This window comes from Sus scrofa, chromosome 6 (assembly GCF_000003025.6).
Source record: "Sus scrofa isolate TJ Tabasco breed Duroc chromosome 6, Sscrofa11.1, whole genome shotgun sequence".
Lineage (NCBI taxonomy): Eukaryota > Metazoa > Chordata > Mammalia > Artiodactyla > Suidae > Sus > Sus scrofa.
The window spans coordinates 50,166,807-50,185,478 of record NC_010448.4 but is presented as its reverse complement, the minus strand read 5'-3'; the positions used below and the strand labels follow the sequence as shown (position 1 = coordinate 50,185,478).

The 18,672-nt window shown below is 40.5% G+C and overlaps 2 protein-coding genes across 7 annotated transcripts in view; both read left to right on the top strand.

Annotated features, from left to right (window-relative positions):
- The window catches only part of LOC102158679 (carcinoembryonic antigen-related cell adhesion molecule 5-like), a 193,596-nt gene that overhangs the window by 41,108 nt on the left and 133,816 nt on the right, over window positions 1-18,672 (top strand). The gene's annotated exons all lie outside the window — the stretch shown is intronic.
- On the top strand, window positions 1,293-18,027 carry LOC110260995 (C-X-C motif chemokine 17-like). Its single transcript, XM_021094472.1, has 4 exons — window positions 1,293-1,633; window positions 7,955-8,035; window positions 8,666-8,767; window positions 17,610-18,027. Exons 1-4 carry the CDS (start codon window positions 1,555-1,557, stop codon window positions 17,705-17,707), a joined length of 360 nt encoding a protein of 119 aa, XP_020950131.1. The 5' UTR covers window positions 1,293-1,554; the 3' UTR covers window positions 17,708-18,027.

The window sequence follows — 18,672 nt, the reverse complement described above, 5'->3', positions numbered from 1 at the left end:
TGCCTCAAAAGCCCCCACCCAATCAGCTCCAGGCTCCTTCTCTGCCCTGCCCCCCCTCTGCCCTCCCCCAACACAAATCCTCCCCCACCCTCCAGACCCAGCCCAAGTTCCGCTAAACCCAGAGTCCCCTGGTGTCTCACAGTCCACAGTGAACTCTTGCCTCTTCTCAAATTTGGTCCCACTGTGTCTCTAGGTGTTATGACGTATACACGTCACCTCCCTGGCTAGACCTGAGCTTCCTGAGGACACAGACCACTGCTAGAACGTTGCAGGGAGGAGCCACATCAGTGGTTTATATCAGACCAAGCTCAGCCGAGCCCGAGCCTTCAACTCCAGGACAGGACAACCTCCACTGCCTGGCACAGGGCCTGCTGCCTGCAGATGCTTTATAAACTCCATAGTAGCAAAGTCTACAACCTGTCCAAAGGCAGACAATCTGAAACCGAGAGGGTAAGAAAGAGCAAACCAAAGCCATGCCTTCCTTGCCTCCTCCCTCCTCTTGGCTGGAACAGTCACACCACCTGTTCTCACTCTGGTCTGGAGGAGCCAGGGAGGACTTCCTTGTTAACCTTCCCCTCAGCCCCACAAAAATCACCCAGCACTCAAGGCCAGCCTCTGCTCTGTCTTTGAGCCCATTTCCTAAAGTCCCTGGAGTGAGTCACACTTAATAAGTGTTCATTTCCTGTACGCTTGGTGTTTGCTCCAGGTAGGGTCAGCTCCTGCTTTAGCCTTGGACTCTTTCCAAACGAGGTCTGGCGCCAAGAGCCCAGCAGCCTGAGCTAACACCTTCCCCGCTGTGGTTCCTGTTTCTCAAACCCTCTTGGACCTGAAGCCTTGAGGGTCTTCCACCAACCCAGGTCCCTCTCCTTTAGGCACCGCCACCTTCCTGACCAACAACAGGAGGCCTGGTTTGACCCAGTGCTCCAGGGCAGGGCTCGGGGCAAGAGACAGAGCCTCTCCTCCCTCATCCTCTCTGCTTCCCACCTCGTGTGGCCACAGAACTCGAGGAAATTGTCAAAGTCAGGACACGGCAACTTCCCAAACAACAACACTGCTATTGCCGATAATGTGCCAAGGCTGGGAGTCGGGAGGGCAGAGGGGAAGCAGACCGTGTCCTCCTCACTTTGCCAACCCTGAGACTCGCTTTCCTGTCAGAGACTAAGCTAGAAAATGCCACTCAACGGTATAAGGAAATTCAAACAAGCAGACAGACTGGGGGAAGAAATCCTAGCACGTTGGGGGGTATAGAGGGGGAGGGAAGCAGCGCTGCTGCCAAGTTATCAGTCACCTGCTCAGGTTCTTAAGAGTCTTTCACTTCTTTTGTTTGCCTGGTTTTCCCTCCCAGATTCCGATAAAGCCCATGATCCAACCTGTTACCTAACAAGGCTGGTGGCACTTAGCCCTTCTCACCCTCTAGTGGGAACACTGGCCTGGGATTAAAGCGCAGACCACCAACCCCGAGCCACACACAGCCTGAGCCACCCCAAGGAGTGGGAACCTGTCACACAGTCTTCAAGCGACTTCAAGTGACTTGTCGCAGCACCAACAGGTGGAATGAAAGTTCTAATCGCTTCCCTCCTTCTGTTGCTGCCACTAAGGCTGATGTCCACGGTCTCCAGAAGCCCAAATACAGGTAAAAAAAAAAATTTTTTTTTAATTTTCTGTGAAAGATAAAAAGGTGGGAGAAATGTGGCAAAACAGAAAGGAGCATGACCACACATGCAGTAAAATGCAGCCCCTCTAGGCCTCAGGGACTGGGGGCAAGTTAGCCTTTCTCAATGTCTGTTTGCTCCTTTATAAAAAGGAGAGAACTGTACAGAAATCCAGAGAGGGCTGTGAGAGTTAAAGGGGCGGATGTGTGTGAAAGTGCCTGCAACTGTAGCTGGCGGGGGAGAAGAAAACACAGGCTCCTCAAAGATTTGCCGCCTTACTTCTGCCCCAATCCCTGTGGCAGAGAGCAATAAACCTCCCCAGGGCCAGCCTGGGAGGCGGTGGTGGAGGGCGTTGAAGGTGACTGGACATCTGAAGACAAGAAGTCGGTCCTCCATGACATTCTTTACAGCGCACCAGACGTGTCCCAACCATTTTTAGCGCAACTTCATGGTAAGGTGATGATGAACTAGAAAAATCACACCACCACACAGTACCCATGTTTGAAGCCCTGTTCGCACAGCTCACCTTTGGGTTAGGGGTTCCGAATAAGCGCCACTTTTCACTACAGCCAAGTGGCCGAGCCCCTAGCAGGGCAACTGTGCAGAAGGGACCTCATCCCCACGTGTGTGCCCACTGGAGGGGAACATCTCCCCAAGGGCTACCTGAAGGCCAAATAGCTTTGTCACTCAGCAGTGACTCGGCCCTAAAGCCACGGCACCCCAATTCCCCCGACTCCACCCCAATTCCAAACGTTCCCTCCCTTACAGAGAGAGCTCTCTGGAAGCCGCTGGCCCCACAGCCCTGGCACTAGACCACCATTCTGGAAGGGAAGGCTTTTCCACCGCTGTGACAGATACCAAGGCTCGAGTCCTCAGGCTGGATTCAAAGCTCCAGCCACGGCTGCCTTTCAGTCCACCCCTCCTCACACTCCCGAGTGCTCTGTGCTCCACTCAGCTAGACCCCGGGGCTGTTCCCCAGCTGGTCTGGTGCTTTCCCAGCTCAACTTTGCTCACACAACCTGCTCCAAACCACCTCCTCCCACAGCCTGCCTTGATTCGCCCCAGGCCCAGACGTGAGCCCTCCCTCCTGTGAACAAGCTTAACTTGACTCTCTGCACTTTTCAAGCTCTGCCTTAGGTAAGCTGAGGTGTTGGTGTGCCTCTCCTACCCCTGGCCCTGCCCTTCTACCCTGCACCCTCCCCATGGCACCTCCCAGTGTATTGTTCCACATCCCTCACACTATCCTGCACAGTGCTCACTAAACATTCGCTAAGTAAAGAAAAAATCCTCAGGTTTCTAAGAGGAAATTTCAAAGGAAATAGCTAAGAACCAATGACAGTGTTAGGAAATAAATTACTTATAATAATACTCATCATTTTAAAATTAATAAGATTACTTATTAATTTTAAAATTACTTATAATAATACTCTCCATGTGTTAAACAGTCCCATGTGGCAGGATTTTCCTGAGCACTTTACACATACTACTTCATTGTGTCCTCACTGAAATCTAGTATACTTTTTTATTTTTAACTTTTCATTTTTCAGACTTAAAAAATGTAAAATTAATCAGCTCCAGTATATCCAAAAACACCAAACACCATGCAATAACTATAATATGATTATCAAAATCAGAAAATTAGCAATGCTACAAAATTATTAGCAAATGTACAAATCCTCAGATTTTGCTAATCATCCGGGGAAGTCCTTTTTCTGGTCTAGAAGACAATCTAGGATCCCTCACTGAAGAAAGACAACATCTCTCCTGGTCTCCTCCAATTTAGGGTAGTTTCTCAACCTTCCATGTGTTTCATGACCTTGACACTTTTGAAGAGTACCATAATGTATTTTGCAGAATGGCCTCAATTTAGGCTTATCACGATGCTTCCTCATGATTCAACTGAGATTATGCATTTTGGGCACTAATACCACAGAAGTGATGTTTGCCTTCTCAGTGCAGCACAGCAGAAGGCCCATGATAACAATATCTCTCAAGACGGATTATGTTAAATTTGAACACTGGTTAAGATGGTGTTGGTAAAGGTACTATTTTCCCATTTCAATAAGTATCTTGTGGAGAGGTACTTTGAGACCATGCAAATAGCCTGTTTCTTCTCATCACACTTTTGCCCATTAATTTTTAAAATACACTGATGATTCCTGCCTCCAATAAGTATTACCGTGGTCTTAGCAAAATGGTGATTTTCTATTTCTATCATTCCTTCTACATTTATTAAGATTGTACTATATGAAAGAGCTGTTCCTTCCCTCCCATTTTTTTAGATATTCGATTATTTGTTTATAGAGGTAAAGACTCAGGGATATTTGTGTTTGATAATCCATTACTACCCTTATTTATAATGTTGCTCATATTGTTCCACTGTTGCTCACTGGCCACTGGGCTCAAGGTGGCTTTGATGTGTTTTTGACATGTCATTTCTTTAGCAGTTCCTGAATTTCTCACACCACAAAGATGTTCCAGGCTCATCTTGTACTTCCCTTCCCCAGCCCTGGAGTCAGCCGTTTCTCCACAGAGTCCTGGTTCCTTTCATAGGAGAACAATAGTCACAAACCTTGGGCACTAGGCATTGCCCATTGCTACTAGGGCTACTGTATCTGGGCCCTCTGGTGGACAGAGCTAGGAAACAGAAAATGCATACACACACCAATGTACTTTCTTTAGCCCTGTTTTACAAATTATGTAAATGAGGCACAGAAATGTTAGGCAACTTGTCCAAAATCACAATGCTAATAAGTAGTGGAACTGAGAAGTCAAAATTAAAATAGATTTATCATTAAAGCTAACAAGTGGAAATGACTTCTTTACACAGGCAAGTCCACAGAAAACAAGAAGCCTAACATTCCAGCACAAACACTCCCTTTGGGAAGTAACTAGAAATCTGCAAAAACAACCAGGATAATAACCATTGTGTACTGAACACCTGCTTGGGCCCTGAGCCCACAGTAGCTCCTTTAGTCCTAACAACACTGCCAGGTGGATACTAATATCCACTCTGCAAACCAGAGAACCAAAGATCATAGAAGCTAAGTGACTTCTGCAAGACTACACAGTTAAGCAGTTGACCCCAGGTCTGTCTGGATATAAAGTCCATGCTCTTTTATTGTATTAATATTTTCCAAAACCGATTTTAGATAGAACACAAACTAGCTTCTACTTTAATATTCATATACTTATTTTAATGCATGTATAAAAAAATCTAAGCACGTATCAAACTCATAATCTCACAGAAAATACTGCATAGAATGAAGATGTTATAAAAGTTGGAGTTCCTGTTGTGACTCAGTGGAAACGAACCCAACTAGTATCCATGAGGATTCAGGTTCGATCCCTGGCCTTGCTCAGTGGGTTAAGAATCCAGAGTTGCCATGAGCTATGGTGTAGGTCACACATGCAGCTCGGATCCTGCATGGCTGTGGCTGTGGCGTAGGCCAGCAGCTGCAGCTCCAATTCCACCCCTAGCCTAGGAACTTCCATATGCTGCACCTGTGGCCCTAAAAAGAGCAAAAGAAAAATAATTTTATTTAAAACAAAAGCAGGAACTAATTAATAGTAGAAGTGGTATAAGCTATAGCAAAAATCATTAAAGTTGTCCAAAAATGTTTGACATTTGGGGGACATAATATACTATAGTAACCTGTTATCTTTGTTTTCAGTTATACCATGAAATATAGTCATGTAGAGTTGCAGAAAAAACAATAGTCTTGGACCTGGCTTTTAACTCCAGATGGGTCACCATTACCTTTGTGAAGTTTGGCATTTCATTTGCTCTCTCTGGGTCTAGTTCCTCATCTGAAAATAAAAGGGATAGTGATTTAGTTCATTAGTACAACTCTTTTAAAAGCAACTTATAATGATACCAAGAAACAAAACTGTTCTTAATTTTTGATCCAGTAATTCCGCTTAGAAATCTTCCCCAAGACAGCAAATCAATATTTGGAAAACAGTCACAAACACGAAGAGATTTATCGATATCCAAAAATACGCTTGATCTTAGCCAAAAGGCTGAGAAGCGATCGATATCCAAAAATAAAACAATCTAAATATTTAGCAATGGGAGAACAGTTAAAAAATCTGGAGCACATACACTTGGGAGTGTTATACAGTCATTCAAAATGTATGTTATAAATGTTGTAAGACAACACAGGAATAAGCTTATAAAGTGAACAGAAGGAAATCTGTTAACATACTGTGGTTATCTTTTTATATAAATAAACTCATACGCAGGAAACATACCCAAATTCCTACAGTTGATAAGGGTAAAGATTTCTTCATCTGTACTTTACAAATTTTGTCTAATATTTTTACATAAAAATATATTACATTAAAAAATGAAAAAGAGGGAGTTCCCGTTGTGGCACAGTGGTTAACAAATCCGACTAGGAACCATGAGGTTGCAGGTTCGATCCCTGGCCTTGCTCAGTGGGTTAAGGATCCAGCATTGCCGTGAGCTGTGAGCTGTGGCAGATGCGGCTCGGATCTGGCGTTGCTGTGGCTCTGGCACAGGCTGGCGGCTACAGCTCCGATTAGACCCCTAGCCTGGGAACCTCCATATGCCACGGGAGCGGCCCTAGAAAAGGCAAAAAGACAAAAAAAAAAAAAAAATAAAAGAAAAAAAAGAAAAAGAAAAGCTTTTCAATGAAGGAGTTCCACTAATAATGTCCAAGATTCCTTCTGACTCTAATATTTTGTGGCTTTTCTCTGGAACTAGAAGTAGAGGTCAGTTGAGAGTGAAATATTAGAAAGTTTAGATGGCAAGGACTATGCCTGTTTAGATTAACACTACTCAAAACAGCACATGAAAACATTTGGAAAACCAGCCTTTGGGGAAATGATGCAACATCCCCCATCTGTGTGACAGAAAGGGCGAGACTCTGGGAAATAGGCAAGCTGGGTTGAACAAGATGCTGCTCCAAGGGCCCTCTCTGGATGACTTGTCCATCCACTTATCAAACATTTACCAAGTGCCTGCCATGTGTCAGGGGCCAGGAAGCTGAATCACTACCGAGCCACTGGTTCAGAATCCAGTGAGGGAGAAAGACATTTAGTTTGCTAGGACTGCCATAACAAAATACTACAGACTAGGTGGCTTAAACAACAGCAAATTATCTTCTCATAATTCTGGAGGTTAGAAATCTGAGATCAAGGTGTTGGCAAGTTTGGTTTCTTCTGAGGCCTCTCTTTGGCTTACAGATGGTCATCACCTTGCTATAATCTCATCTGGTCATTCTTCTGGGCACATACATGCCTGGTGTTCCCTTGTGTGCCCAAATCTCTTCTTCTTATAAGGACTTCAGACAGATTGGATTAGAACCCAACATTAAGGGCCTCATTTTAACTTAATCGTGTCTCTAAAGGCCCTGTCTCCAAACACAGTCATTCTGAGTCATTAAGTGTTACAGCTTCGGTTAGATTTAGGGGGACACAATTCGGTCCAGAACACATTTCAAACAAACTTTTCATAATTGTGCAATGATAGAGATGCATTCAAACGTGACAGGGAACCATGTGAAGTCATAATAAAGTCTGGCAGGAAGTATTAGCAATTCCTACACAGAGGAAGCATCATCTGAACCCAGTTCTTAACCAGAATCTCTATAAAACATCATCCTTGATTGTTATAAAAATATCTCAGGTATCACAAAATGGGCATAAGGCAGCATTAGGTGGTAACACATACTTGAATAGAGTCCCAAAGAGGAAAGGATTTGTGCCAGAGGAACAGAGGTAAATACCATCCTCTTGCAGTTAGTTGATCTGGGATTATGGATTCAAATACAACCAAATGTGGGGGTCAGGTGAAGTTCCTGACTGGTTTATGGAATAATCTACTCCTTGCTCTTATTCCTTAAGTCATGAGAATTTTAATGTAGGTAGGGGAGATCTTTTATTTTTTTATTTTTTTATTTTTTGTTACTCAATGAATTTTATTACATTTATACTTGTACAATGATCATCACAACCCAATTTAATAGCATTTCCATCCCAAACCCTGTAGGGGAGATCTTAATGAGGGAAGGTTGTAAGATGTTGATCAACCCCTACCTTTTGTCCTCTCTCCTATCCAAAAGCCATTATTTCTCCATCTGGTTCCAGCTAATCTTTTCTCTAGGCCAGATTTTAAACCTCAATTTTTTACCTATTTAAATACTAGTCTCTTGAAGCACCCTAGATCCCTGAGTGAAAAAGGAAGAGCAAAAGGAGATGCACTGAAAAAATGTGGACCATTTGTCTTGGTCTCTTCTTCATCCAGTGCCTGGAAGTGACCTGTTTCCTTCTGACAGGAATCGCCAGAGGCCATAGGGACCTACGGCAGGCTTCTGGGAAGTGGCTCCAGGAAGATGTCCAAGAATGTGAGTGCAAAGGTCAGTAATTCAACATTGACAACAGTGATGCACCGTCAAGATCCCAACTTGCTCCCTGGGTCCCTCCGAGACCAGAGCAGATGTTATCTGAGCTGACCTCACCCTGTTCCCTCTCCACCAGCCCATCACATGCAGCACCAACATTTATTTTCTTCTTGAGTCTCAAGCAAATGCTGGACTCCTCTCAGGTCCAGGAGGGAGTTGGCTGAATCTCTGGCTGCCCTCCCTTTATCCTTTTCCCCAACATCCCAGGGCCACAGTCAAAGACCTTCTTGGACCCCATTCTCAACCTTATTTCACTCAAATGTAAGACTGAAATCAAGTGCCAAAAAGGCTTGCTCAAGGCAAAGCAGCCACTAAAAGGTACCTAGGTCTAATTCCTCATTTTTCAGTCTCCTTAATGATACCCTGATGCCTCCTCCAAAACTGCCACCAAATTCTTGCCCAGAGAGGTCAAGTAAAACAACTTAGAAATGCTGGTGGCCATATAAATGGCTATCTCCACTCTTCTGTGTTGATCCACTTCCACACTCGCTGCAGTATGAAAAAGAACTGAGAGGCAAGAAAGATGGCAAGTAAGCCCTGCCTTAAACACATTCACCCTCCTAAGCAGAAACCCCCTTATTTCAGATTGGTTCCTGAGAGCCCCTAGAAGAAAATTCATGACAGCACATGGGCTGCCGAAGAAGCCATGTCCCTGTGACCATTTCAAGGGCAGAGTGAAGAAAACCAGTAAGTTGCAAAAGAATGACCTTCCTTAAACCAGAGTCACTGTGGAATCAACTAGGGGTGAAGCAGGGGTGGAGAAGAGACAAGAGAAATGAAATGAAGACCAGGATAAGCACACAGCTCAGCCCTTTCTACTCAGTGTCAACTTGTGGGGAAATAGGAAGAGCAAGAAAAGCAAAACACAATTCTTTTATGACTAGAGAAGCTTAACCCAATTCTTTAATGATACCATGCCATTGCTTATCAAAGTGGAGGGAGACAGGGCTGTTGGGGACCTGTTCATAGATCTCTGACAGTGACACCAGTGTCGGTGTCAAACAGAATTTGATTCCTCCATAGTCTAGGTATAATTAAATGTCATATAAAAAGTATATTGGTGGAGTTCCCTGGTGATCTATTGGGTTAAAGAAACAGTGTTGTCACTGCTGTGGCACAGGTTGGATCCCTGAGATGGGAAATTCTGCACAGGGCAGGCACAGCTGAAAAAAAGTATATTGGCAAATGTTAAACTGATATTATGCTGTTATGAAGAAAAAGATAAATCTAGATCATTATCACAAATGATGGAAATAAAATACAACATAATAATACCTATCAAAAATTTAAATGTGTGTACTTTTTACCTAGTAATCTCACTTCAAGGAACCCTTATTATAAGGAGTTCTCTTGTGGTGTAGTGGGTTAAGGATTGTCACTGCAGTGGCTTGGGTCAGTACTGTGACATTAGTTCCATCCCTGGCCTGGGAACTTCCACATGCCATGGGCAAAGCCAAAAACAACAACAACAACAAAAAAGAAATCTCTTATTATAAATACCAGCGTGGATAGTCAAAAATTTTGTACGAGAATATGAATTATAGCAGATTTTGTATTGACAAATATAATCATTTCACAATGTATACAAATATCGAACCATCATGTTGTACACCTGAAACTAATATAATGTTAGATGTCAATATAAGGTTAGATTTCAATAAAAAAATTTCATCAAGAGGAGTTCCCTTCATAGCGGTTAACAAACCCAACTAGGATCCATGAGGATGCAGGTTCGATCCCTGGCCTCGCTCAGTGGGTTAAGGATCTAGTGTTGTCGTGAGCTGTGGTGTAGGTCACAGATGCAGCTCGGATCCCACATTGCTGTGGCTGTGGCATAGGCTGGAAGCTGCAGCTCTGATTAGACCCCCATCTTGGGAACCTCCATATGCCGAAGGTGCAGCCCTAAAAAATACCCCCAATTTTTTTTTTCATCAAGAACAAACTGGGCAATTCTGCAGTTGTCAAAAATAATTAGACAGATCATTATACATTGATTGGAAAGTTATCTACAATATATTAAATGAAAAAAGATGCAGAAACCCTCTATTTCAAACCCATCACAAAAATAAATTTCAGTGATTTAAAGATCGACATTTGAAAGGCAAACTTTTTTTTTTTGACTGCACCTATGGGCTCCAGAAGTTCCTGGGCCAGGAATCAAATTTGGGCCACAGGAGTGACAATCAGATCCTTTTAACCATTAGGCAATGAGGGAAATCCCTGAAAGACAAACTGATAAGGGAATATAGCAGAATATATTCATGACCTTGGGGTAGAAAAGGATTTCTTAAACAAAATAGAAAAAGTATAAATCATAAAGGAAAAGATTAACAAAGCTGACTTCACTGAAATTAAGAAAATTTGGTCATCAAAAGAATAAAATGACAATCTACAGAGTAGAGATATGTCTACAACTTTTAATACTGACAAAGGATTAATAGTCAGAATACGTAAAGAATTCCTATAGATCAATGAGAGGAAGGCAGGTAACACAACAAATAGGCAAAAGACTTGAATAAGCACTTCAGAGACAGGAAATCCAAATAGCTAACAAACATGGGAAGTGACCATCAAGTTTACTAGTAACTAGGAGAATATGAGTTAAGCCCAAACAGAGATCACTCTACATCATCAGATTAGCAACAACTTTAAAGTCTGACAATACCAAGTACTGGCAGAGAGTAGAAAAGAGAAACTTTCAGCTCCTGTTGATGAGAATATAAATTGGTAAAGCACTTTGAAAAAGTGCTGGTAGTTACCTACTAAAGTTTAAGCTCTGTGACCAAGAAATTCCACTCTTAGACTATATACTCAAAAGGAATGCATGCTTATGTACACCGGGAGACATGAACAAGGATTTCATAGCAGCATTATTTACAAATATCCCAAACTGAAAATTGGCCAATGAATAAATAAATAATAGTATAATTGAATATTGCCTGTCTGTGAGAATGAACAATAATAAAATGACCTAAATGAATGTAACAAATATAATGTTCAGTAAAAGAAAAAAATGAGAATAGTTATAGCATGACTTCACATACATAAAGTTAAAGAATAAATAAAATTAAACTAACTTATTTAAAATGTATAGGCAGATGGTAAAACCATAAAGAAAAAAAAATATATTAACACAGCAAAAGCCAGGATTACCTACGTGATGGGGAAAGGGAAGGTAGTGATCAGAAAAGGAGGAGAGTTGCTGTTAGTATTTTCTTTCCAGGCCTGGGTAGTAGTTTCATGAATACTTCTTTGTAACCATTTATTGAACTGCAAATTTAAGCCTTACGGACTTATACAGATGTATAATGCAGTAATAAAAGATTTGTTAAAGGAACACAACAAAACAATGTGTATAATATAAGCTCATTTTTGTTTTTAGGAGTAAACTATTATGTTTATATACAAAAATATATGGAGCAAACCAGTAACAATAGTTAGTTCTGAGAAATGGGGAATGGAGGCTGGGGTTGGGGCATCTTTAACTTTTTACTGGACATATTTTTTATTGTAATATTTTTCACTACATTAGCCTTACTTTTTTTAAATTTTTTTTTATTTTCCCACTGTACAGCAAGGGGGTCAGGTTATCCTTACATGTATACATTACAATTACAGTTTTTCCCCCACCCTTTCTTCTGTTGCAACATGAGTATCTAGACATAGTTCTCAATGCTATTCAGCAGGATCTCCTTGTAAATCTATTCTAAGTTGTGTCTGATAAGCCCAAGCTCCCGATCCATCCCACTCCCTCCCCCTCCCATCAGGCAACCACAAGTCTCTTCTCCAAGTCCATGATTTTCTTTTCTGAGGAGATGTTCATTTGTGCTGGATATTAGATTCCAGTTATAAGTGATATCAAATGAGTCTTTCTGGCTCATTTCACTCAGTATGAGATTCTCTAGTTCCATCCATGTTGCTGCAAATGGCATGATGTCATCCTTTTTTATGGCTGAGTAGTATTCCATTGTGTATATATACCACATCTTCCGAATCCAATCCTCTGTCGATGGACATTTGGATTGTTTCCATGTCCTGGCTATTGTGAATAGTGCTGCAATGAACATGCAGGTGCATGTGTCTCTTTTAAGTAGAGCTTTGTCCGGATAGATGCCCAAGAGTGGGATTGCAGGGTTATATGGAAGTTCTATGTATAGATTTCTAAGGTATCTCCAGACTGTTCTCCATAGTGGCTGTACCAGTTTACATTCCCACCAGCAGTGCAGGAGGGTTCCCTTTTCTCCACACCCCCTCCAGCACTTGTTATTTGTGGATTTATTAATGATGGCCATTCTGACTGGTGTGAGGTGGTATCTCATGGTAGTTTTGGTTTGCATTTCTCTAATAATCAGTGATGTTGAGCATTTTTTCATGTGTTTGTTGGCCATCTGTATATCTTCTTTGGAGAAATGTCTATTCAGGTCTTTTGCCCATTTTTCCATTGATTGATTGGTTTTTTTGCTGTTGAGTTGTATAAGTTGCTTATATATTCTAGAGATTAAGCCCTTGTCAGTTGCATCATTTGAAACTATTTTCTCCCATTCTGTAAGTTGTCTTTTTGTTTTCTTTTTGGTTTCCCTTGCTGTGCAAAAGCTTTTCAGTTTGATGAGGTCCCATGGGTTTATTTTTGCTCTAATTTCTATTGCTTTGGGAGACTGACCTGAGAAAATATTCATAATGTTGATGTCAGAGAGTGTTTTGCCTATGTTTTCTTCTAGGAGTTTGATGGTGTCCTGTCGTATATTTAAGTCTTTCAGCCATTTGGAGTTTATTTTTGTGCATGGTGTGAGGGTGTGTTCTAGTTTCATTGCTTTGCATGCAGCTGTCCAGGTTTCCAAGCAATGCTTGCTGAATAGACTTTTTCCCATTTTATGTTCTTCCCTCCCTTGTCAAAGATTAATTGACCATAGGTGTCAGGGTTTATTTCCGAATTCTCTATTCTGTTCCATTGGTCTGTCTGTCTGTTTTGATACCAGTACCACACTGTTTTGATGACTGTGGCTTTGTAGTATTTCTTGAAGTCTGGGAGAGTTATGCCTCCTGCTTGGTTTTTGTTTCTCAGGATTGCTTTGGAGATTCTGGGTCTTTTGTGGTTCCATATAAATGTTTGGATTGTTTGTTCTAGTTCCGTGAAAAATGTCATGGGTAATTTGATAGGGATTGCATTGACTCTGTAGATTGCTTTGGGTAGTATGGCCATTTTTACAATATTGATTTTCCCAATCCAGGAACATGGAGTATCTTTCCATTTCTTTACATCTTCTTTGATTTCTTTGATTAAAGTTTTATAGTTCTCGGCATATAGGTCATTTACCTCCTTGGTCAGGTGTATTCCGAGGTATTTGATTTTGTGAGGTACAATTTTAAAAGGTATCGTATTTTTGTATTCCTTTTCTAATGTTTCATTGCTGGTATACAGAAATGCAACTGACTTCTGAATGTTAATCTTATATCCTGCTACTTTGCTGAATTTATTAATCAGTTCAAGGAGTTTTGGGGTTGAGTCCTTAGGGTTTTCTAGGTATAGTATCATGTCATCTGCATACAGGGACAGTTTGATCTCTTCTCTTCCTATATGGATGCCTTTTATTTCTTTTGTTTGTCTAATTGCTGTGGCTAAGACTTCCAAAACTATGTTGAAGAGCAGTGGTGAGAGTGGGCATCCCTGTCTTGTTCCAGATTTGAGTGAGAAGGCTTTCAGTTTTTCCCCATTGAGGATTATATTTGCTGTGGGTTTATCATAAATGGCTTTGATTATATTCAGGAATGTTCCCTCTATACCCACTTTGGCGAGGGTCTTGATCATGAATGGATGTTGAACTTTGTCAAATGCTTTTTCTGCGTCTATTGAGATGATCATATGATTTTTGACTTTTTTTTTTGTTAATGTGGTGTATGATGCTGATTGATTTGCGTATGTTGAACCATCCTTGTGAACCTGGGATGAATCCAACCTGGTCATGGTGTATAATTTTTTTGGTATGTTGTTGGATTCGGTTGGCTAAGATTTTGTTGAGAATTTTTGCATCTATATTCATCAATGATATTGGGCGATAGTTTTCTTTTTTGGTGGTATCTCTGTCTGGTTTTGGAATGAGGGTGATGGTGGCCTCATAGAATGTCTTTGGGAGTATTCCTTCTTCTTCAATCTTTTGAAAGAGTTTAAGGAGGATGGGCACCAATTCCTCTTTATATGTTTGATAAAATTCACCTGTGAAGCCATCTGGTCCTGGACTTTTATTTGTAGGGAGTGATTTTATGACCTCTTCAATTTCATTTCTAGTGATTGGTCTGTTCAGTTGGTCTGTTTCTGCTTGATTCAGTTTTGGCAGGCTGTAAGATTCTAGAAAATTGTCCATTTCTTCCAGATTGTCAAACTTGTTGCCGTATAGTTGTTCATAGTATTCTCTTATGGTTTTTTGTATTTCTGCTGTATCCGTTGTGATTTCTCCTTTTTCATTTATAATTTTGGTTATTTGGGTTCTTTCTCTCCTCTTTTTAGTGAGTCTGGCCAGGGGTTTGTCAATTTTGTTCACCTTTTCAAAGAACCAGCTCTTGGTTTTATTAATTTTCTCTATTGTTTTTTGAGTCTCTATTTTATTGATTTCTTCTTTGATCTTTATAATTTCCTTCCTTCTGCTGACTTTAGGACTTTTTTGTTCTTCTTTTTCTAATTCATTTAGGTGGAGGGTTAAGTTGTCAACTTGGGATCTTTCTTCTTTTTTGAGAAAGGCCTGTATTGCTATAAATTTCCCTCTGAGCACTGCTTTCGCAGCATCCCATAGATTTTGAGAGGTTGTGTCTTCATTATCATTTGTTTCAAGGTAGTTTTTAATTTCCTTCTTGATTTCCTCATTGACCCATTGGTTTTTTAGTAGCATGTTGTTTAGTCTCCATGTAGTAGGTTTTTTCTCTTTGCTTTTCCCATGGTTGATTTCTAATTTCATGGCATTGTGGTCAGAGAAGATACTTGAGATAATTTCTACGCTCTTAAATTTATTGAGATTCGCTTTGTGTCCCAATATGTGGTCGATTCTTGAGAATGTTCCATGAACATTTGAGAAGAATGTGTATTCTGATTTTTTTGGATGTAGTGTCCTGAAGATATCAATTAAGTCTAAATTTTCTATTGTTTCCTTTAGGATCTCTGTTGCTTTATTGGTTTTCTGTCTAGAGGATCTGTCCATTGATGTGAGGGGGGTATTTAGGTCTCCTACTATGATTGTATTCTCATCAATATCTCCCTTTATGTCTGTTAATATTTGTTGTATGTATCTGGGTGCTCTTATATTTGGGGCATATATGTTGATGATAGTAACATCCTCTCCTTGGATGGATCCCTTAATCATTAAATAGTGTCCTTCTTTGTCTTTCTTTATGTCTTTTGTTTTAAAGTCTATTTTGTCTGATATGAGCGTTGCGACTCCTGCTTTTCTGTCATGTCTATTGGTGTGAAATATTTTTCCCCACCCTTTCACTTTCAATCTATATGTATCTTTTGTCCTAAGGTGAGTTTCTTGTAGGCAGTATATTGAAGGTTTTTGCCTTTTTATCCACTCAGCCACTCTGTGTCTTTTGATTGGGGCATTCAGCCCATTGACATTTAAGGTGATAATTGATAGATGATTATTTATTGCCATTTGAACCTCGTGTTCCAGTTGATTCTATGGTTCTCCATTCTTCCTTTCTTTTTTTTTTTTTTTTTTTTGTTGGATGGTCTCCTGTTATTACCTGCTTGAGTGTATTTTTTTTTCATTTTTTGCAAATGAAATATTTGGTTTTGGCTTGTGGTTGTCCTGTTTTTTAAGTATGCTAACCCCTTCCCATAATTGTGTGTTTTAGCCTGATGGTCCTGTAAGTTCAAACACTTCATTAGTATATTAAAATTAAGAAGAGAGACATACAAACAAACAAAAAGGGTTATTTACTTCCTAACATCCCTTGCCCACATTTTATGGTTTTGATGACTCTTTTTTATTTTTTTCTTTTTAATTTTATTTTGTTTGAAGCATGTTCATGATTAAATCTGTATGCTGGCTTATTTGAGTGACTGCTCTCTGATAGCGGTTTCCTCAGTCCTAGTTCTTCCTCTTCTTCTTCTTTTTTTTTCTTTTCTTTTCTTTTTTCTTCCCTTTCCTTCCTTTCTTTTTGGTTTAGAGAAGCCCTTTCAATATTTCCTTTAACCTGGGTTTTGTGTTGCTGTATTCTTTAAGTTTGTGTTTGTTGGGAAAAATTTTTATTTCCCCTTCTATTTTAAATGATATTCTTGCTGGATAGAGTATTCTAGGTTGCATATTTTTTCCTTCTAGCACTTTAAATATCTCTTGCCATTCCCTCCTGGCCTGTAGTGTTTCTGTAAAGAAATCAGCTGATAATCTTATGGGGGTTCCCTTGTAGGTAACATTCTGTTTTTCTCTTGCTGCCTTTAGGATCCTCTCTTTATCACTAACTTTTGCCATTTTTATTATGATGTGTCTTGGTGTGGGTCTGTTTGGGTTCAGTTTGTTTGGGGCCCTCTGTGCTTCTTGTATCTTGAATCCAGTATCCTTTAGATTTGGGAAGTTTCCATCGATAATTTCTTCAAATATATTTTCCATTCCCTTATCTTTTTCTACTCCTTCTGGAATTCCTATTATGCATAGATTGGCCCGCTTTATATTATTCCATAGGTCTCTTATATTGCTTTCCAGTTTTTTGATTCGGTTTTCTGTCTGTTGACTGGATTGAGTGATTTCCATTATTCTATCTTCCATATCACTGATTCGTTCTTCTGCATTATTCATTCTGGTTTTTACTGCCCCTAGTTCAGTTTGCATCTCTGCAAATGAATGTTCTAGTTTTTCTTGGCTCCTCCTTATATTTTCTAGTTCCTTTCTGAGGGTATCTGCATTACTGTTCATATCTTCTCTTAATTCCTTCAGTATTTTCACTATTTCTCCTTTGAACTCCAGGTCTGTCTGACTGCAGAGATTTGTTTCATTGTTGACTGTTTTAGGTGAGTTCTCCTGTTGGTTTGACTGGGTGTGGTTTCTCAGCTTCTTCATCTTGCTTGTTGTTTTCTTTCTCTTGAGGGAGTTGTACTCTCCGTTATCAGGCAGTGTTTGCCTTGTCACTGCCGTGGATTATTTCCTGAGGGCTGGCGTTGTTGGTCAATCTTTTTTGAGGCAGTATGGCTTTTCTGGAGTGTTGATGGGGCTAACAGTGTTTCTTTGAAGCAAAGGAGGGCTTCCTGAGGGCAGACAGGACTGGGAGGTCCACACCACGATGGCAGCAGATTTCACTTGGTCATGCAGAGCTTGCTCTGGTGTTTTTAGGCTGTGGGGTTCTTGCAGGGGGTTGGCGGTGTTGGGCAGCTGCTCCTCAGGAGTTAGCCTTACTTTTAACATTTTAAAAGCTCTCATGAAAACTGAATTTTTAAAATGTTTTTATACAGAAGAAATTGGTACATTATAAATCAGCTATACTTTAATTAAAAAATAGAGCAAAAAAATGTTTTTAACAGTTGTCTCTCCCTTTTCTTTTCACCTAGGACACCAAAGACACCACAAGAAGCAAAACAAGCCCTCCAGAGCCTGCCAGCAATTTCTCAGACGATGCCAGCTGGAGAGCTTTTCTCTGCCTTTATAGGAGCTCTGAGAGCCCACCTTCCTGATGAAACACTGTCAGTCAACAAGGCAGTGAGCACACCTAGAAGATGCTCTTCTCCCGCCTCAAGCTCCCCACCCCTGTCCCTGCTTCCTAAATCATTCCACTGTTCTCAAAAAGCATTTTCCCCAAGATTATTGCTCCCTGGAGTGCCTTCTTCTCTTGTCAGTCTTTTCCTGGGGCTTCTCCTTACCCAGCTTAAACTTACTTACCTGAAAGAAACCAGGAGTCCCCAGTTGCTTAGCTGACCTTAAATATAACCAAGCAAGTAGCAAACAAAAGGCAACAAATATATTTAAATGTAATAAGTCAAAATCATTTTCAATTAGGGTCTAGAAATGTACATTCGATCCAGATGACCCACTTTACCCTGTTCACTCCAAACTCAATCCAGATTATACGCACATCCAATACTACCCTCAATCTCTCTCCACTGCCCAATTTTTTATTCTTTAATTCATTCAACAAAATTTTCGGAGGTAAGAGCTAGGTAAGGCAAAGAAAGAAGTTAAAGCAATGAATCAAACATAGTCTTACTAAAGATAACATAGGTTAAAAAAAAAAAACCTGGCACAGTTTTCTTAGCACATAAAACCTCTCCATTATTTATCCTCATCATCATCATCATCAATGGTCATCTGACACTGTAAACTTCCAATCTAGTAAAGGAGACATATGCAGAGGCATAATAGTTCAAGGCTAGAAACTGATGTGAACGATCTCAAGTGCCGTTGAAAAGGGCTTCAAGCTGAAGAAATAGGAGGATATCTTTTTTAACATGAGAATAAAATGGTCAGAATGATAATATAAGGAAATAAAGGTGGCAACCATCTGAAAGAATGATTAAGAGGGAAAATTACAACAGTTTATCCTGCTTTCCCCTCTGACCCTCTCCTCAAACATCAGAAGTAGAGAATATAAAAGGAACACTGATCAGAATCTGGCTT

Coding starts and splice junctions, on each gene's coding strand:
- LOC110260995 (XM_021094472.1), top strand. CDS start 1,555: ATGAAAGTTCTAATCGCTTCCCTCCTTCTGTTGCTGCCACTAAGGCTG. Junction 1,634..7,954: donor CTCCAGAAGCCCAAATACAG/GTAAAAAAAAAA, acceptor TCCTTCTGACAG/GAATCGCCAGAGGCCATAGG. Junction 8,768..17,609: donor GGGCAGAGTGAAGAAAACCA/GTAAGTTGCAAA, acceptor CTTTTCACCTAG/GACACCAAAGACACCACAAG.